A 22,200-nucleotide genomic window follows, 5' to 3' on the forward strand; every position below is an offset into this window, starting at 1 on the left:
TTAAATGTTCTAGAATTTCATGAAGCCCGCATTCTGTATGAGCAGTAAAAGAACAGTACTTGTCACCTGCAAAACCCAAAATACAGGCGTGAATGGAATGGTCGTTGGCCAAGCGATTCAATATATCTTCTGATGTTGTCCCAAGTGACCTAACGCCACTATGCAAAGAATGTTTCAGGACTGGCTAGACATGCGCTTCAGAGGAAAACAAAATTCTCCTTTAAAAAAAAAATGTATAGTTCGCTTATGGCTGACAGGGTTTTTTATATTTTAACTGGATGTGCTCACTGATGTGTAGCCACAGCCAATCCAGAATTGGTTTTCAGGTTGCTACAGAGCAAAGTTGAAAAGGATCACCATGTCAAAAGATCTGATGTTCTGTCTGGCCAAAAAGTAATAACTTAGGTGCGTGATGAGCACACAGACACAATGTCCTTTACATGATAAATCGGCCATGGTTTATAGTGACTGCATTGATGCACAAGCAGTTCTAGGAAGTGTGTCTAATGAAGGACACACAGTCCCAGCGCTTTAGTACAGCACATGTTTAGTACGGCACACAGCGGACTTTTCACGAGCAGTCTTCACTCCCAAGTACTTGAGCCAACGTTCCAAAGAAACGGCATGACGACTTAACTTATCCACAAGATTCATTAAAACATTTTATACATTTAGAACAATGTAGGTAGCCGCTTCTGTATAAAGTCTGAAATCATTTTGTTCGCCAGAAGATATGATTTTGTAGTTCAGCTGCCATCCTGAATGCACTTCCATTAGGGCCATGCCTAAGCAAGCACTGAATGTGCCTGTAAGGTACACCCAGCCCTCCATGTCTATTGCTTATTCTACGTGTGTTCGATTATGTACTGAACTGTAAAATGGAAGATTTGGGGGAAAAAAGTGACAAATCTACTATAGGAAATGTTTCCAATGTGCAATATTATTTGAACTATTGTATTCTTTGGTGCTTGTAGTTTCTCGACATGGATTTTCGTTGAACAGCGTGCTTTGCTGTGGTCTTAAGGGTATTTGACATAGCAAGGTTGGCTTCATTCGGGGACAGACTGGCCCAGGGGACACCATGCTCTTAAGACAGGAGTGCTGAGTTTGGGATGTTTGTGTTAGTTGGGATGGCAGTTAGGTACTTGGCTTTACTTGCCCCCACTCTTGGCCAGGGGATACCTCCTGTCCCGGCTTCTTTCATCTGTAAAGTAAATTCTATATGATCTACCCAAAACTAAACTTAAATGCTTGCGGTGAGACTAGTGCCACAGGACCATCTAGAAGAATGTGTCGGAGAGAGAGAGTTCCACACGCCTGCAATATGCAGCTGCTTTATTTCCCAAGCTCAGGTCAGTTAGCTTCCATGGCCGAAGACAGTAGCCACCCCTCGAAGGAATCTCTGATCTTCTGTATTCTATTATGTGCTATTGGGTAAAATCAAACAAAATAAACTGACTTGGCACACTTTTTAGAATATAAATGAATTACCTTTTATTGACAGCAAATATATTTTTTTTCCACTTTTCCACATTTTAAGAAACAATACTTACAAAAAATAATTTCATTAACACATAAGAAAAAAAAAAATATTCAACGTTTACTCCAATGTCCTTGTAAAAATCCCATATCTAGATTAGAAAAATATTTTCAATGATACATGACATGCAGTTACACACCTGAAATTTACACATCACGAGTACAAAACGCTTCCTCTGTAAATAGCACTGGAAGAGACTAAGAGACTGACCCTGAATAGACAACATCTAAGACAGCTGCGTCGGAAAGAACGAGACCGAGAAAGGAGTTTCCGTATATCTGTATTCAAATATATCCGCCAGGCACGCCTCGTGATCTGCGGGAGGAATTCCTACTTTGTTAAGGTGGGTTTGGTGTGCTCTGCTTGGGATTGCCCAATAATGATTGTTTTGGCAATTTCCCTATAATTAAGACATGCGGTTCTTATTTATTCTCAAACCTGTATTTGAACTTTGTAATTACTGTTATTGTGTCCTCATACTGATGTTTACATTTTATTACATAGAAACATAGAGTTTGATGGCAGATAGGAACCATTTGACCCGCCTCGTCTGCCCATATAAAGACCTTTAATCAGTCCGTGGTTTGTCTTCATATACTTATCGCATGCTTATTAAAGTTCCCAAACCGTATTACCACCTACCACTTCTGCTGGAAGGATGTTCTGTTTAAGTTACTAAAACGATGGTAGATAAACTATTATTTTTCTTAGGGGAAGAGGAAAACGACGGGATAAGTATTTAAAGTGGACTCATCGCTTGCTGCTAAATTAACATTTTATTTTTATAGAGGAGGATGACAAGTTCATGTTTTTTCTTCAATCTGAAATATTTTGTTTAAATTGATATATATTGAAATCCAGTAATTTGTGAGTGTCCACTTACAGCAATATCTGGTCTTGGAAAGTTGGTTGGTCTCGATAGACCAGGAGCAGTATATATTTGCACATTACATACGTGTAATAGAAATATATACTGTGCTTATCGCATCTTGGAGGAGCATATATATTGGCAAGTCCACTTTAATACTAGAAAATACATACTGTAACATCAAAATAGTGATTCTGTATCTTGATGCTTACTTCTTCCCAGTGATGGCATTTTAACACGTACTTTCTTTTTTCTCTTCCACTATACCTATTCTATTTAAATTGGCCCCATGAAAGTAAAGTGTGGTAGCTGCCTCATTAATCTGGCCAATCACTTTAGCTATCCAGCGCATGTATGACCATTGTCTAGATAACCCAACCTGAATCTACAGCCTGCATTATGGTAGAATTGGTTAGACTTTGCTGTTTGGAATTAGCTCATATAATAGTAAGGGCAACATACCATTGGCCAGTGAAGCACCTTAAGGCAATTCATTATTAGGACTCGTTTGTGGGATGAACGTCACACCCAACTGAATATATATTTGCTGTTACAATAAGGTTAATTTTACCTCCATGGGCTCCTAGGCACAAAGACTACAGGCACCCTCAGATACAATAATGTCTTCCTAAGCAAAGTACAGTGGGAAACATGGGAATTATGGATAAAATGAGCTACAACCTAACTGCAGCACCCCTACTAATATGTGAAATTGGCCAGTGCCATAGACTTTTTATGGACATCCTAACAATGACCAGGACAAGTGATGTGTGTAGTACATGCACCTTGTACAGCACAGCAGAAGGTCCAGGAATATCTGGCTAGTTACAAACATCAATAGTATATAAGAAATATTCCCAATATTCCCTTCTTAACATGAAAAATGCACTGCAAGTGATATTGGTTGGATTAATGTCAAGACAAGTAATTCCCTATTTTACAAAAATATGTGTTTGGTAAATAGAGTATGGTGGATTACAATATTATATAATATGAAAACATGTCTCCGAATTTTTGTATAAAAGTAATTAAAAACGTGTTAAGAGTTCTACATAAATGTCACAAATTCAGTAAATTTATATAAATTGGGTTTTATTTACTAAAGATGGAATTTGTTGGAGGGTGGTGGTATTGACTTCCTGATTTTATTATACATGATGAAGGGCAAACCCATGTGAGTTGCTCCAGCAAGAAGGGCTGAACTAGCCCCAAATAGCCTTACGTTAGCTGGGAGTAGTAGGGGGAATGGCAGTGGCCGTTCCCCAGTCCGGAGAAGGAGGAATGTGACCCGGGGACCTAAGGAAGCACCACTTAAATTGGAGACTCTGGGTCAAACCAGAAATCTTCCAAGGTATGATTATCAGTATGATTTCCAAAGATCCTGTTTGCTCGGTAGTGGTGACATAGGAATGCCACAGAGCAGAGGTAGAAAACAGGCTGCTACTGTTTAGGCAGTAAAATATGTATGATCCTTCATTTGTCGCTAGGGGATCATGGGAGCTGTAGTTCTGCAACTAGAACACTATGTGTTGCCTACCCCTGTATTGGAATGTTGCCACAAACATTTCATTTAAGATACCCCTGACAGTGAATATTCATAGCGCAAAGAGGGAACCATAGCATACAACACAGCTTTTTAAGTTGTCAATCCTGTGTCTTTTAATAAAAATGGGTCTATGAATTCTACATTTTAAATTAGATTAACTTTTTTAATATTAATGTTTTCATCCTAGCATCCTAATGTTTCCAGCATGAAAGAGTCATGGCGTGCTTTGCTAAATAAAAAGCCATCACTTTACCAAGAACCCCCTTTGGTTTTTTCCTTTAAGCAATATATGCCATTGGAGTAACAAGTAAATCATATTTAACATTTGGTAGATTGGGTGAAATACATATTTCACAAATCCACTTTGATTCCCTCCTGATCTGATTTACCAATCTGGACACTTTAAGAACACCTTTTAGCAAAGAACATATCGCACTATTAATTCAAAACTGGATATTAAAAAAAAAACCCAGAGCTGACTCAATCTTTTCTCCCCTGTGTTAGGAAACATGTAATTTTACATACAGAAAGTAGAACCAGGGATACATCGTAACGTATATTACAGGTTATGGGCAACATGTGTCTATATTTCACAGTAGCATCAAAAGCACATACATTTTAGGAATCACGACAATGACACGAACCCAATTTTGTACAGACAATGCCAGCTAGCCAAATGTTCCAATGGTACCAGGACCTGGAATAGAGATTCTCAAATTGCGTTGCAATCCTCAGGACCTTTACAGAGTCCCCAGAAACTTTAAAGAGGTCCTAGGGATAATGTGTGGGATCGATCCCATCCCAAACAGGAGTTCCAGGGAACAAATCTTACTGAGAATCTTCTTTCCTAACGCCAACCTACTAGCAATTTTTGGTAATTAGTAATTACACAGCAGATAGGTGCTTCCTAATATAGTCATGGAATTAAGAAACATTGTTTTACTGATTAAGATGTAAATGCCTCTCCCTGTTTACATTATCTCTCCATAAATACTATAAAAGATAAATGCCTGGGGCAGGCTGGCAGTGTGGTTGGCAGAGGTGCAGCACACGTCGCAAGAGTTGGCACTCACTAGTTTGTGTCTACAAAAATACAAAACATCTTGATTTCTGAATTCTGAGTTATCTAATGCTATCCAAAATCGTTGTATATTATATCTTACTCATCAGATTCTTCTGTTATTGAAGTGATTAAAAATGCTCTATGTATTACAATTCACTGTTGGTCCATAATCAGTGAGTAAAAATAAGACCAAACTTAAAACGATATCTAAAGCAGCATTTTTTTTTCTTGGTAATGTCACCAGATAAATCAAAAGAAAATCAAACAAAAAAGCTGTTTCAGATGTTTAAGGTTCGGGCGTTTAAGATTCCTATGATGCACAAGATTCTCTTTGGTACATGTTTGCTATTATGTTTGTAGTGAAATTCACTGGGGTTTTCAACTCACTGCCTTAAAGATGTATGATGAAGAATGACCCTCTGTGAGTTACACATAGCATGTATAGTCAAACCTGTGAGACTTTTGGGATCTCATCTCACTGAACGAATCATCCCACCTGCAAGACAAACCCATTGTGATGTATAATGCAGACAATAATGAAGGGTTTTTGTGCAAAATAATTAACCATCACATTTGGAGAAGCAGTATCAGATCTATATATATATATATATATATATATATATATATACACACACACATATATATATATAAATACATACACAACCCTCTGGCCACAGCTACTTCGCACCATTAGAGAAAAGCTACCCAGATGTTCCAGTTCTCACTGCATCTCCATTGTATTCAATATATTCTGCTAATAAACACATCCCTGAGTTTCCTGACGATGTTATGGCAGTGCTTATACACAGCCCCGCAAGAGGATAGAACAGTTAGGGCAGTGAATGTGGCTACAACTGGTGACATAACCAAGTGACTGATCCTAAGTAAAAGACATTATGCCTGGGGACAGGAGTATTAAAAAGCTGCTATGGTTTGGTTTACAAAGAACGGTAATGTAGCATTTTGTATAAGTAGTCCAAAAAGTGTTAAAACAGAATGTCGCTGTTGTGTGGTCTTTTGCGCCATGTCGCCACAATGTAACACACATCGCAACCCAATCAGCGCAGGCCGCTGGCACCAGGTCCCTGCGTCTGGTTAGGGATTCTACGAAGACACATTCTGCGCTACTGGAAGGGCCGGCCCTAGACCAAGCAAGAATACTGTTTGACGCCTGATCCCCTTTTCCACCTTTTCAGCTTTACATGGCTGTTTTAGCTAAACATTATTGTGACTTTAAGGGCCATAGTACAGTGTTATACACTCATACCCAGCAAGCATTCTGAGCCCTTAGAAAGGAGGGCATCATGGGTGGAAGCAGGGACAGAGGGATTTGGGTCCCAGTAAGGGCGATCTTCCTCTAGTAATGGCACCCTGAGGCCTCCATTTCACCCCTGTCTCCCTAGGGGGAATATGCCGCTGCACAGTGCCCCCCATGATTCAGGTGCCGGAGCCTCTCTCTGCGAGGCCTGGTTCTGGCCCCTCGGTGCTGGGGTGTAAAATATACACTAGTCACAGATCAGAAGAAATACGGACAAATTATCAAACAACAGACGACAAATAAACAGACAAAGTGCATCTACATGGTGGTATCTCTAAGCAAACGTGTAAAAGTGTTTGACTTCTGGAATTTGTCGGCTGCGTTTCCTGTTATGCATACATGGTGATCCTCATACATATCCAAATCTGACCAAAAAGCAAGTGTTAAGAGAGCATCGGCATGAATGATGTCAAGTGGAATGTGCATTACGTGATGGCAGCAGTCTTCCTTAACGAAAGACCATCTACAAGAAGGATCCAGGCCACGACACAATCGTAAGGAGAACTCTTCCTTTTATTTCCTTCAGCATCCTAACCAGGCAGTCGTGCGATATCCCTGACATGCACCTGCCATTAACCGCGAGGAGTATGTCACCGCACCTAAAAGGAAACAAACGATACGCTTATACATTGGTGTATGTGCCAGTGGCAACAGATCGCAGGTTTCTCGCTTCTGCCATACTCTAAGGTTTTGCACCTCACTTTATTATTACTGGAAAGTCATATTTTTAGCCACTTGAGACATAAACACTAAAGTGTGTCGCTGTAATGACACGTGCTATTTGTAAGGACATACTTGGCGTTGGCGTTCATTTATATGGTAAACCCCTAAGTCTGTGTTTTTGTTATAATGACAGCTATATTATTAGGCGTAACATTAATTTATATTACATAAATAAAATACACAAAATCCAAATATATTCTACTTTTAAAAAGACACACAGACCATCAGACGCACTTTAATCTATACAATAGCTGTGTGGCCCCCAGACATGTAAGTGCTGATTCCGTGACATCAATGGGCATGTGAAAGTACTGCACATATTAATACTTTCTGATTTCATCATTTAAATGAGGCAAGTATCTATTATCCATACACCAATATCTAGGCCATGCATGCAGGACAGGACTGGTGATGACGAGGCGGCCCTGGCACTTTAAGGCCAGCTGCTGTCTGATGATGTAAGTTTGGCATATCCAGCCAGTGGGCACACGCTACACCATGCTATATCCCACTGGAGCATTCGCCTGGTGTGTCAGATGGCAGTAATGGACCCCAAAATGCGTTAACCAATAAAAATACAATCTGTAATTGTATTAATTCCCCAAAGTGAAACAATGTATAAACATAGAAACTTTTAAGAATGAAGACTTGTAACCTATTTGTGTCCATCTGACTACTTTGAGACAATTTCAATGAAGTGATTGAAAAATGTATTTTTTGTTGGCGTGATGAATGATGTTTGTAGATATGTTTATGTGCAAAAGTCTTAGATTTGTATTATATTTATATAATATTCTATGATGGGGCTATCAGTGTTCCATGTGATATATGAGACATGAAGTCTATGAATGAATGTTTGAATGAAATCTCGTTACCTGATTCGTCCATCGTTGTAAGCTGGGGTACCCTCCAGTATGGACTTAATAAAGAAAGGTTTGTTTCTTCTGCAGTCCTCGGACCCCCCTACTATACTGAATCCCAAACTCCCAGCCGTATTCCTCCTCAGCACAATCTCCCGGCAGCTGTACAAATACCTAAAACAGAGAAATCCATGTGCTTAATCATTGCCCCATCACAATCAAACTTTGCGACTGACCTACGTACCTTAGTTGTAGGGAAAGGAAGCAGCAGTTTAGCGAATATGTGATTTTGTCAAGCAGGAAATATAATTGTAATTTTATATATTGTTTAAAAACACAATATGTCAATGTATGTCATCTCATTTATTCTAAATGCTTAAAAGTAGCAGCGGGAAAAGTAAATGCATTTTTACCCACAAAATAAAAAACCATAGCTCCCAAGTGTCCCTCTTTAGGACCCTAAATTTCTTTGTGTTTCGTTCTGTGATGCCCCTCTTTTGCACATAGTATTAGCTGGTATTAGTGCATTTATTAGGTCACAAAGCCACATAAAAAACAAATCCTGGTATCATTATTTATTGTTTATATAGCGCCATCATATTCCGCAGCGCTGTACAATGGGTTAAAACCCCTTCTCTTAACCACATTCCCCTAGAGCTTAAATGCCCCTGTGTTACTATTTAAAATGTTGGGACGTTTGAAAAACTGTAGGCACTAAGGGGGGCGGCTTAGGGGAGAATGAGGTTGAGCAGACATGGAGAGAGGTGGGACTGAGAGACAGCGGAGGAGGGGGAGTCTTCCCGTCGCTGGCAGATATACTTATAAGCCAAAGTGGTCAAATATTTCCAGTGTAATATAACGAGTTCACTAAAGGTTGTTGTTCTTAAGAAAATAAATCGATGCTCTATCTCCGACCTTTTAAGTTTAGTCCCTATTGAGCTCAATAAGCAGAAAACCCTGGGGCTTCATCGGGCTATGAAACTCCGAGCAGCTCCAAGGTCTTAGCTGCAGAGTTCGCAAAGCTTTCGCCTGTTCACCGTTTAGTACTCATAGAAAAGCTTACTATGGAACAGAGTTGATTTTGTGCTACGGAAAAGGCAAGATTAGAGCAAGATAATACTTTAAATACCGAAAATGAGCTGGATTTATGTTTTGTGAATAAATCATTGAAAATCACGTTATGATACGGCCTATGGTACTGGCTCGGTACGCTCATTTTGTAATGGCACAGCAAGACATAGAAGCACAGGGTCAAAACCAGGAACAGCTGAAGGTTTAATGAGATCAATCGATTAATCATGGACTACATATTAGTCCCCGGCACTAGAATCTTTTTGTGAGGCATGTAAACATTGGCCACTAGGTGGCAGTCTTTAGCCAGGGAAGAAAACGGTAAAATAAACTAAATGGAAAAAAACCACTGTTGGTTGGAAATGTGACACTTCATGAAACAGAGTCCAGGGAATTGTCATTTAACTGTTTAGGCACCAAGTAAACACACACTGCTAAGTTTCCTATACTTAAAATATTGGAGTAGTCGCAGAATGAAGCAGTATGTGTTACATATATAGAATAAATTGTAAGCTTGCAAGAGCAGGGTTCTCTTCTCCTTTTGTACCAGTTTGTTATTGTGTGTGACTTTGAATTATCCCACTGATTGTACCAGTGCTACGGAATCTGCTGGCGCTATATAAATAAATATAATGTAATGTGATATACAGACGTGCAGCAGTATGTGGATAGACAAAACCACAGGCTGCCAGGATCAGTGTGAATTCACACAGAGAGGGCCGGTTTACTCAGTCAACTGTATTTTATGCCACATAGGAAACAGTATGATGAGTGTCCCGCAGAACAATGCACTTCATCAAGAAGGGGCAACCAGGGGTGCTCCAGATATTGCTGGACTTGCAATCTCCATGACTTTTATCCAGATAAATTGAGGCTGTTACAATGATGCAGGTTTCCCAACACTTAGCTGAAACAAAGAATTCAACGAAACTTTGAACACAAGAATCCTACAATGAATCTTAGATTTGTTACAGAGAGAAATGGTGACGCAGCTGTGGTCTATTTCTGCATCTCTGTTTATTGTGTTGTAATTGCGGGACAGGCAGGAATGGTGTTTAAGCAGCCATAGTTTGTGAACCCTACATGTGCCTGTTATTAGGGCTTGAAGCCATAACAAGGAGCTTGACCTTTTGCCTTTAACCTCTTCTGGTCTTAATCAGCCCCACAACCAAGTGTAGTGAGGAAATCAGGATGTGTATGTGCCAAGTCTTAGATTTTTTCTTTCTAGCTTGAATATTATATCAACTCAACATCTAAATAATAATAATACTAGTATATTGATCCAAAATCCAGCTAATAAGCAACCACTGTCATTCCAGCTACCAGTCCCATGAGGTCCATCTGGCCTCAGCATGCCAGCCTAGACTTCAGGATTCTCACATTCTATCAAAAGGTACTCCTAATCGCACACTCCAAGGCAGATGAAACATATTTGGTTTATAGATTCTGGACTGGAAAGGTTTCTCAAGCTATGGTGACAGAACTGTGGAACTTATTTCTACTTCATAAGTATTAAATACACAGATATTTTGCTATTGTTCTCTTTACCAATAATAAACACGGAGATGATATGAAGTGTGGTCATGTGTAGCGGTTTTCTATTTTATGCCAAGAGATTACTTATTAAAATACGCTGAATCTGTCATACCCTCCAAATAGCCTCTGGACACTTAAGGACGCTTAAGGTAGGCAATCTGGAAAAGTGAAAGGACTCCTTGATGTCCAATGATTATAAATTACTGTGCAATAAAAAGTTTCAGGTTACCCACTTGAATCACAAATACTTTTCCAGAACAGCCTCCCTCACTTGTTAACTCCAAAAATCCCTGTCTTGAATACCATGGCTAATGGTTGTTACCAGTTAAACAATTGCTTAACAAAGACATACGGTAATACTACAGCACGAGCGAGTAAGATGAAGGGTACAGAAATGCTCATCCGAAGTCAAAACACATTTGCATATTTTTGGGTTTTTCCTGTGATATGTTTGGCACATTATGTTCACAGCCTGAAGACTTTGATAAGTGGCCCCAGAATGATGTATATTAAAAGGGAATGACGCGTCAGCATTGCAGGGAAATGACTTGCTTTGACTGTGCAATCTTGGCTGATGTATTGAAAAGAATTCCAGATGTGGAATTTTAGGATCTCAAGGTCGCATAAGTTAACTCTCGAGGTCACCAGGCACCAGAATGACTCAGATGCATTTGGTGATGATAAAAAAACAACAAGCCCTTAACCATATTGAAGAAATAGGGGGGAAACAGATTTTGAATATTCATAAGAAATTTTGACATCATGGAATGGAAATTTGGGTGTTCCGTGATCTTATCTAGAAATCATGGTATAATGTTTGACAACCACCGTTTAGAAGTTGATTTTTATATTTTGATATTGGAGTCAGCGATTTGGCCGATGCCCCATGATAACAGTCATGTTTACTACTTCAGCTCAGATTACAAAGCAAATTAACACATCTTGTTACGGTAGTGAATTTCATTGTTATCAAACCAGCACCCCTCAGGGCTATTTGACATTCTAAATGTTAAAACACAGAACTCCATCGTGTCCTGTGTTAATTTTACACACAAAATGTTGGGGTAAAACTATTGGAGTATTGGAAAACCAACACTGATCTATCCTACATATAGAGGATAAATTTGCCCAAAATCCACAAGATTTTGGAGTATTACTGTGGGAGTATTTGCCTAATCAGCCAGTAGAACATTTATGAGGTCAGGTACTGATGTTGGACAATGTCCAAAATGTGTTGATATGTCCCCTTCAGCATACCAAGACATTTTGGACAATGCTGTGCTTCCAACTTTGTGGGAATAGTTTGGGAAAGCCATTTTCTATTTTCTAGCATGACTGTGCCCCAGTGTACAAAGCAAGGTCCATAAAGACATGGATGAGTTTGGTTTGGAAGAACTTGACCGGCCCACACAGACCCCTGACCTCAACCCCATCGAATACCTTTGGGATGAACTCGAATGAAGATTGTGAGCCAACATCAGTTGCATGAGAACGTGTCCATATAGTCTGTTTTGTGATACTCTTACCATTATATTCAATACTGGAATTCTGAGTGTGGTAGAGGAAAAGCACAGTACTCCCTCACATTGTGGTTTCTAATAGAACATGGAAGCAAACTCATGTAATATATGGCAATTGCCTCTGGATGATGGCCGCTGTAAATTAACTTGCAGAACCCACAGGCAAATAGGGTGCAATGTAGCAGCAGTGTTTTACCCCCTGGTGACATTCTTTGAAGTAAGTGTAAATAACAGGAGAGTTGCTTGAAAACCCCAACTGTGTTAATGGGCTTGGAATACCATTTTTTTTACATTGCAAAGTGACTGCTTATATTTCCAAATAGCTGGTGGATCAACAAACTCAAGATCTTGTCTCAATTCACATACTCTAATATCACTCCGATCTGCCTAAAAATACAAGCTTCTTTACCAGATCATGCATTTCTGAATGGAAACCACCTGCGTGTGCGTGAATATTCCTGCCTTAGTAATTTACCCCCATTATATTATATACCCTTTATAAGGGTGGGTGAGGGGAAAATAAACATCTTCAGGACAGGAAAATGATAAAATACGACACAAATCTCAAATTCCACGAAGTTAACTTCTAGATATACTACAAAATAATTATGCCAAAATGTTTAAATCCAGGTAGTTTTAGTAAATGTATTTAGTTACAGTAGAAGTTTTTACTGCTTTAAGTTCCCCGTTAAGGGATATCACTGTTAGGGCCTGGATTGTCTGAGATTTTACTGTTCTTAAAATATAGCATTGATAAAGGGAACACTGCATTGTCATTAGAATGAATAAATATATCTACTATTATAAGACAGCAGAAAGCGAAACAGAATGATGGACATTATATATCTACCTACAGATAAATGACAAGATAACGTTTCTTATACTGTCTATTTCTGTTGTATTTAACTAATAAACTTTAGGGGAAGAACAAAACAAGTAATTCTCCCACTCTAGAGTAAAGGCTCCCCTCGTTCATGTTGCCTTCTGAGTAGCAGAAACGAGGGCCATCTCTGTTTTCTTTAGGATTACAAAGTTGTTGGTAAAACCGTCTGGAAAAAGGCTTATTGAAGTTCATGACCTGGGTCCCAGATACAGAGCGATGGGACTGTCCTTCTTCTTACTACAGGACTTGGGCACTGAGTAGTCTACTAATTTAAGTATTAAGTAACTTAAATAAATAAACTCTCTGTGACATCAGTAGGAGTCTCCAAATCCTCACTGGGCATTATTCGAGCTTAAGTGATAAAGTCTTTACGGACTGTGTTTTACAATGTTAAGACTACATTGGGGATGCTAATTGGCTTAACTCATAGACAAGGTAAACATTTCCTATTCCAGGATTAAACAAAGGGTTTTTATTACGAAATACACAATTAGTTTTATATCTTGCTGTATATAACTACACATCTCCTAAATGATTATCGTGCATAACTTTATCAAAAAATCGCCATTACTCTATTCACTTCGGGGTGTCCGGTTGAAAATGCAAAGACTGCGAATAATAATAACCTTGCATTTGTTAATAAAAACATAAGAAGCAGGAGAAATAAAGATACATATGGGGGAAGTCTAGTAAAAAGTCTAATAAAATCAGTTTTAATTGAAACCAAATCAGAGTAACATTTGGAATATAATCTTGATTCTACATCGAGGTTAGCCAAGATAGTTCTGCGTACCAGCTCATGGTCTGAGTTGGGTAGGAGAAACATCAATCCATCAAATTGGTGAGAATTGAGGACAGCCATAGACAACACGTTATGAGTAGCTCTCCAGCACCCCTGTTTTGGGCGTGACACTAGACTGGTTTTCAATATTTTTTATTATTTAGTGGAATTTTTTTTCATGAGGTATGTTATAAGTTGCACTTTACTTTGCACTTATTGTTATTTATTGTTTTTTTTTATTGGTTTTCAATATGTATGGATGCTGTCTAGTGCAAAGCAGTAACTGTTATGTTACAACTGATATTTCTTTTGGGGGGGGGTACAGGTACACAATATCTGTGCTAGGGTTCTCTTAATCATGACCCTGAATTCCAGAATCTCACATACGCCCATTTAATATATTCTTCCTATAGTTTTCATTCACTAATGCAAAGCAACATGGTTCTGAGGTTGGGTCCTCTCCAATATGGACACCTGTATCATACTCTTCTTCCTCTCCAATATGGACACCTGTATCATATTCTTCTTTCTCTCCAATATGGACACCTGTATCATACTCTTCTTTCTCTCCAATGTGGACATCTGTATCATACCAGGTTTTTAATGACATTTTAAGACTCGGTTTTTCAACCGCTATCGGGTACGGACATCATAATATGTGTAATTGGATGATAGTTTTAAATGTGGAGAACATGAACGATTTTCTGATGTTCCTTATGACTGTAGCAGTTCTGTATTGGCTATGTCAAGTAAAACGCGTATTGTCACAGCATGATGACTGCAGATAAACAAAACTCCATAAAAAGAGCTCTAAAAATCTAGGCGCCATAGCTCCCTGGCTCCTGGGATTTACCAAGCTCTGTGTTAATGTCCTCTCCACTCAAAGCTCTTTGCACTTTTTTATCGGTCTTCTTGTTTTTATCATTTGTGAAAATAACACAAAAAAAACTTTGGTTGCCTGCTAATATATTTACACTGGTTCAGCCAGTCTGTATGGTATAGAATACAGACCTAAAAAAACAACCATATTTTCCCTAAAGCTCAAAATGCCACACAATCATAATGGTGTAAATATGAAAATTACATTTCTGTTGGTTTAGTTTTCTAAATTGGCCAAGACTTGTATAATTAAGGCTAATATACACCAGTACGTAGCATATGTTGCTCTCCACTGGCAAGAAAATAAAGTTGAAAGCTATAACAATATTAGTCTACACCCCCATTTGTACATTTATAAAACTTCTTTAGAAGTGCATGAATAAATATTTTCTTAATGATCGGGGCGTTGCTAGAGAGGCAGCAATACTCTGGAACCTTAGCCTTTGCCAGAATTATATAGTGCAATGAAAAAAAAATGTGAAAAGCGTCTGATTAATGAAACCATTTAAAGTCAAATGTAATGACATAGTAACAAAAAATCAATTGCTTTTTTGACATAACTCGTATATGCTATTTTTTTAATCATGTATTCACTGCTTGGTTTTACGACACACATGAGTGGGATTTGATTTACAAACACACAGCTGCTTCCTGTAAATTATTAAAAAAACAACATATACAGAGTTTAAAAAGTAAAGGTTCCTAGAACACAGCAAGTTCTTTACTGGAACTTGCGCTGAACATCTGGGCAAAGTCAGGCAATCATAATATAACCCTTTCTATGCGGGAATGAAAAATAACAATAGAAAACTAAAGGGTAGCCGCTCTATAACAGATGTGCGATAAGCAATATGTGCATTTTATTTAAACATAGCAGACTTTGCCTCTCTTGGATGTTTTAAAAGCCTTGGAACCTAAACAGTGCCTGCAACATGAATAATAACAATCATAATAATAATTAAAAATGTCAGCCCACAAAAATATAAAATAATAAAAATGTTATATTATAGTTGCTCAATAGTCAGGACTGTACATAATGTAATTATTCTCCACTGGTGTCTTTATTTGCTCATGGGACCACACGGGGAGAAAGGATGAATTTCAGTACAAGATGTGATACTTGTATGTTAGAATGCCTGCTTAGTTCAAGTTATAAAATAATACTCAATTACATTTATGAGTTGATGATATTTATTGATTTATGTAGATTCATCACAATCTACAGTGCTGTAAAATGAGTAAAGATTACATAACAGGTCAAGGGTCCTTATCAAAGAGCTTATAGTCTAGAAGAAGGCAGGGGTATATTATAGAGGTGAAAATGCAATCCTTCAAGGTGAACCAGCCTCACAACTGTGCAGGTCTCTCAGCCTTGTGGCCTTAGTAGGAAGATTTATGCCTCCATCAACTCTAGATTGTCTACTATTTCTTTCTTCTGAATAGGGGCACATTCTTTGGCTGTAGGAACCTAACAGGCACCTGGTCCATGACACCAAAATATTGAGCAATGAGAGGAGCAAATTGAGATACAACACAGTGTCTACTAACAAGGGGGTCCTACAACACTGTTCTCCACCAGTCCTTAGGACACCATGGTGGAGAATTCTGAGTTCTTGGTATATCTTGTTCATTGTAATGAAAGCTTTCTTATTTGCATAGGCAGTAAGACCTTGCACCAAAATTAAGTAATGTATGTAATATTAAAATTAACTGTGAATTTATCTCTAAACTAAAAAAACTTGACATACCATAAAAACTTCCCAGAACCTCACTTTGTGGATTAAATAAGTTAATAATGATTTACGACTAAAAACATTTACAATCTTTTTTTCTCCTCAAGGCAAAAGAAAATCAAGTAACCTATAGAAAGTCAAGGTATGATAACGCCAGAAACTGACCAAAGGCGCTCATATTATTGACTTCTTCAGCCCAGAACTCCTTCCTGCGCAAGCTGTTGGCTGTGGCTATGCACGCATCCAATTAGGGAAAGAATAACATGCTCTTACAGAAAGTTCTTAAGCAGAATCTGGCTTCAATTAGGACAAATCACTGCAGTGAATAATAAAACCAAAGGAGAGAACAGCCCAAGAAACATAAATCATTCCACCCACTCTTCTGTAGGAGAAAGAATAGGATGTCTGAACTTACTGAGGCAGCTTCAACCACATGACCCAGACAGGTGACCATTCTCTCCTTTCAAAGCCATCTTGGATGGAATCCATGAATTGGGCGTTGTCGCTGTTGTCCTCCTGAGTCTCGTATTCTTTTGTTTCCAAAGCTCTCAAAACCACAGTGGAGGAAGAAGAGTTTTTTAATAAGGACACTGCTTCGCTGCGGCTTACTCCTGTTAGGTCAATGCCATTTACATTCAGTAAAATGTCTCCTGTGGGCCCAAGGTGACAGAAATTACACATGATGGACAGCTATGACACTGAACACACTTATTTCAAGTTTTTGGACTACAGTCAACTATTATTGTTGACACTGTTTTAGACTTTAGTAAGGATTGTAAACATTACTAGGGTTCTATGTTCTCTCATTACTAGTAATGTTACATGAAGCTCATCCATAGCCATATAAAATAATATCACAGAAAACACCCTTATGCAAACGAAATGTTTTGAATCATGCACCACACAATACTAATATTTATTAAAACAACTTGGCTTTCTGCATCTTTTACAAAAATATGGCAGAAAGGAAAAATTATATTTTAGACTAGGTGAAATTTGTATGAATTAAATAATTGTTCCTTTTATGTTTTGACTGTATATGTTCCAGTATACAATATTTTGGCATCAACACTTTTTTTGGGCTGCTTGGCGGGGTTGCAAGAAAAAAATGCTTACTTACACTAAACTAGTTATAAAACCTAAAATGTTTGCTATAAGTAGGTTACTGTGTGTTGGAGAACAGGACACCTTTGGCCGCACAGTGACTAATTCACGGCACCTACTGGCCTTTTAACAACAAAGCCTGCCATTCAGAAAGATATCTTCTTGATCAGTTTTAAGAGATGCTGTGAAACAGCCCTTAGTACCACAACTACTACTGAATGTGTAAAGAATCAAGAAAAGCCAGTAGAGTAACTCAGGACTTAATATATATTCATTTATATTGCGGTATCATATTCCGCAAAGAAGGTAGTACTTCATATAACAATCAGACAGAAGACATAAGGAGGGCACTACTCAAATAAGCTTATTTGGAGAGAAAATGGAATTCGTTCTTTGAAATTATCTTGCCAGGGTAAATACATTGGGATTTCACTCATTTTTAAGTATATCATTGAGAGCATTCACAATTATAAGCAATATAGATGATTTTGTCCTTCTACATCAGATTAAAATATTGTTACATCATGCGATGTTTCATGTTTTCACCCTGTTTTTCAATTTGATGAGCAACTGTATTAAATTGAAAGAATTATCCTATAAAATTATTTTGTGCTTCTGCATCAAAAGACAAGAAATGAGCTTCTCCTTGTTTTTAATGTCTCTGAAAAGAATCGGAAACCCAAAACTTGCCACTGGCTGCAAGGTGATTTATCATCATCAGAGTCACCAGGAAAAGGAACCCCCGGGCTTAAGGGTTTCCTGCGCTAGAAAAGAGGCCTGCACGGGCCATGAGGCAAACGTGATGGTTCATTATGCCTGGAGGAGCCATGTAACCACTTTACCTGTGGTCTGGAAACTACGTTTGATTCCAGTCTGGCTCTAGGGTGAGGCTACCGAAGCTCTAAATACAAGTTTCTTGTATTTTATTTTTTTTGTGATGTAATTTATTATTTCAACAACAGAGCTTCATCCACATGATGGGGGAGCCTACATTATGTTCTAACATTAAAAATAAAACACCAATCTCCATTTTCACAATAAAGACAGAAAGATGCATATCTAAAGCAAAGACTTATTGCTCAAGGAAATAACATTTTCTTGTTTTTCCATCTAGAGTTTTTAACAGAAAAATGAAATACATATATTTATTCCCACGTTATAATTCAGAACCACGTTTCATATATATTGACCTGTTTTTATTCTTCCATCTCTTCCAATGACTCCATCAGGGTCAACACTTGTAACAAAAATAGGCAAGTCCCATTCCCAATTGGATACTCCTCCTGCCACTGTCATTCCTAAAGACTCCGTGTGGTCCTTCACGATGCTCACAACCTTCTCATAACACATGGTATAGCGATTAATGTTCTGGCGGGGACAAAAATATATATGTTGCAATATGACATATGGTACAGAACGCGTGAAATATGTTTAGAGAGAGAGAGGGAAGGAAAAAGATAATAGGGGTGGGAAAACAAGGAAAATCTAAGGGGGTGGAAAAAAAGATGGAGAAGTGGGGAAAGGGTAGGTCTAAATATTCTTGCATTAGGGCCCCAAACAAATTGTGCAGCCACTGAATACCTGTGGGAATACACAATGCAGAGCCCCCTTACCTTATATATCTCCCAGTGATTTTATAATAATTTTATAACAATTATTATTATCTTTATAATCATTCTTGATTCAGATAGCACCAACATATACTAACATGCTGTACAATACCGACAATTATATACATATATATATACACACACACAGGTGAGGAGGACCTTAAAATCTAAAGGATTTAAACTGTGTATGAAACATTGTGTAAATATTAATAACAATAATAACAATACAGACATATCTATATTACCCAATCTACATCGGTCCTAATAGTAAATCTTGGGGCTTGATATCTGAGGTTGTAAATGCGTTCCGTATAAAAGGACTGATATGTCAAAGGCAGTTTGTGTGTAATATATAGTTCTCGTGGTTATAAGTTCTTGATGTTATCTGCAGTTTTGGACAACTGTCCTTCTAAACTGACCTTTTCAATCCGTGACATAGATAGATGGAATACAGCATGTACCCTGTTTGTCATGTTTATGCTAAGATAAATGTTTAGATGAGGCTCAGAATGCGCACACGTGTCCCACACACAAGGGCCACAGCTGCGTGTGCAGAGGAAGCGGAGCTGGAAAGCCGAGCGAGCCCTGCAGCTGCATCACTACGAGAGAAATGTGTGAGGCAGCCATCAGATCCACAACACAAAAGTACATCTCGTCAGTTAGCCAGGATTTTATAAGTGCTTGGTTGGTGACGGAAAACAAATCCCTCACAGATAGAAGCTGACCTATTTAAAAACCCATATTCCTTCCATAGATAAAATAAAACTACGTTACAATCTGTGTGATACGTCCATGGCAGGCACACTTGCGGAATGGTTCCTCTATACGTGTTTGCGTTTGCTGTATGTGGGAGATATATTTAATGATATAATGCCGTAACACCGCAGATGAATGCATGGAAGCATTTCATGCAATTACCTTATAACATTTTAATTGTGGTCCGACATGCTAAGCTGCGCCTGAACATTTCATCCTGCAATGGCTTTTTCTACATGAAATGAACATATATAGACCCACAGTTCTGAATAATTAATGCACATATCCGGCATATAAATGTATACAAAAGGCAAAATAGCCAAAATATTGAGATATTACAGTATTGCAGTATACTATGTGCTAATTGTGCATACTTAAAATGGTTTTACTTGTTGTCCACCCTTGACGTGCTTGTGTGTTGCACGCTGGAATATATGCGTGGGTTTGTGCACCGTTTTGGGTCATTTAGTGGTGTTTTCACAAAGCTGGCTGTAGGGGTCACAGACCGAAACGTAACCGCTAGACATGCCCTTCTGGACATATGAGAAACCATAGGGGGCTAGGAGGCCTACAGGGATGCTCAATATTTAATACCACTGATGGTTACATAGTATAGATGCATACATAGGTAATATGCTACATGTGTTTAGCAAGACTGATACATAATACGTGGTATTGAACGCAAAGACGTTCTCATTTAACAGCTGCGTTACCTTTTAATTTGGATGTCCGGTGAACCAAGGTTGCCGGCGCAATAAACAAATGTCTTCCTCTGTGCTTGTTTACTTGTCTATGTATAGCAACATGGTTATTGCAAGTGTCTAAATATTAAGACACGAAGCCCAAGGATGTTTTTGTATGCATGAACAAAAAACACACACACATACACGAAATAAAGAAAGAATTCCAAAAGAAGGGGAAAACAAAAACTTTTTTCAAGTTCTATCCCCCACCCCCATCTTTCAAACAAATGACATAGCACCCTTGCCTTACAACAGGCGAAATCCTGTAGGAGTATCGGTGGGGTAAAGCAGAGTTCATTCTGACCAAATGATAACGAACATTTCAGCAAAAGCTTTAATATTTATTTAAGGATAATAACAATTCAATGCAGTAATTACACTCTCGGTCATATCTATCTCATGCTCCAGGGTTCGGAGCTAATTATTTAAAAATGGTAACCTTTAAAAGGAAATAGTGAAATATTATCACATATTACATATTATATTTACATATTATATGTAAAAATAGTATTGCGGTAATAATTTTTTGGGACTACAATTTCATTTTTAGGACAAGTTTTATCAATCGCCTCTATCGGGTCTCACATTAGCAATACCCAACAGAAAAGATCACAATTCATAGATAAATGGCAAGAAATGATTGCTATAATATTGCCAATAAACATACGTCATGCAGCCGTGCTAAATATTCTACATTCTGGACCTGTATTTTTCCCATTAATGTTGGGTTTGCTAATTATTGACTTTTACAACACAGCAAGCATGAAAAATGAGACATGGAAATATATATCACTCATTCACTAATTTTGTCCAAGGGACAATGAAACCCCTATTAATGAACATAAACTAAAGTTTTGGATTGTTGTCCAATTCTTTTACACTGGGTTTGATACCATGAATAAGGTCCAGATAGATGCAATGATTAAGTTTGACACCGGTCATGCATAACATTACATTTATTTAAATAGTGCCAGCAGATTCCACAGGCATGTTAACAATAATTGAATAACATTAACACACATTAAGACATACTGGTGCAGTATAATGGCTTAGGCCGATTAGCCTTGGTGTCGTCGGGGGGGGGGGGGTTTAGCATCTCATTCACAAAAATGGGGAAAGATGTGCCTATTAAGCAATCAGTACAGAGGACCGTGGCTGCGGAGATAAGTCCTATGTGGTGGCTGTGGGCTCTACCCTGAGTCAGGAGTGGGCCAGGCCATTATACATGGCAATTTCTCATGTATATATATATATATATATATATATATATATATACACCTAATATTTTTCTATTAAGATTTCTGTCAGTTACAGAGACACTGAATACCAGTCTGAACCTTCCCAAATGTGTGTGCCAAAACTTTAGCCTTGATTTATTTTATTTGTTGTTTACTAATGTTTTTCTATAGGATATTTACAGATACTGGAAGTAATGTTTTATCAACAATTTGCCCAGATGTATGTTTGTATAATGAATGGCTCTTTAAACATGTCATTAGGAGAGGAAAATCATGTCTTCCTCCTCTGCTAGATAAGCGAGCCAGCTGTGCATGCTAGTTCTCACTGTGCAAATCCACACTGCCCACTCACATTTGTTTTAGGAATGACCAATCATCTTAAATCTAAAAACGAATGATTGTACAAGAAGTCGCCATGGTATGAACCA

The 22,200-nt window shown here is 38.2% G+C and overlaps 1 protein-coding gene across 3 annotated transcripts in view; it reads right to left on the minus strand.

Annotated features, from left to right (window-relative positions):
- Nucleotides 1-6,391: 6,391 nt before the first annotated feature.
- LNX1 (ligand of numb-protein X 1) overlaps nt 6,392-22,200 on the minus strand; it is a 70,802-nt gene continuing 54,993 nt past the window's right edge. For all 3 annotated transcript variants that reach the window (XM_053458450.1, XM_053458449.1, XM_053458451.1), the window contains 4 exons: nt 18,616-18,793; nt 16,737-16,971; nt 7,934-8,092; nt 6,392-6,934 (listed from right to left, as the gene is read on the minus strand). In XM_053458450.1, coding sequence (XP_053314425.1) covers nt 6,799-6,934; nt 7,934-8,092; nt 16,737-16,971; nt 18,616-18,793 — 708 coding nt within the window. In that variant the 3' untranslated portion in view covers nt 6,392-6,798. The remainder of the gene's footprint in view (nt 6,935-7,933; nt 8,093-16,736; nt 16,972-18,615; nt 18,794-22,200) is intronic.

The sequence above is a fragment of the Spea bombifrons genome, chromosome 1 (genome assembly GCF_027358695.1).
Source record: "Spea bombifrons isolate aSpeBom1 chromosome 1, aSpeBom1.2.pri, whole genome shotgun sequence".
In the NCBI taxonomy this organism is placed as follows: Eukaryota; Metazoa; Chordata; class Amphibia; order Anura; family Pelobatidae; genus Spea; species Spea bombifrons.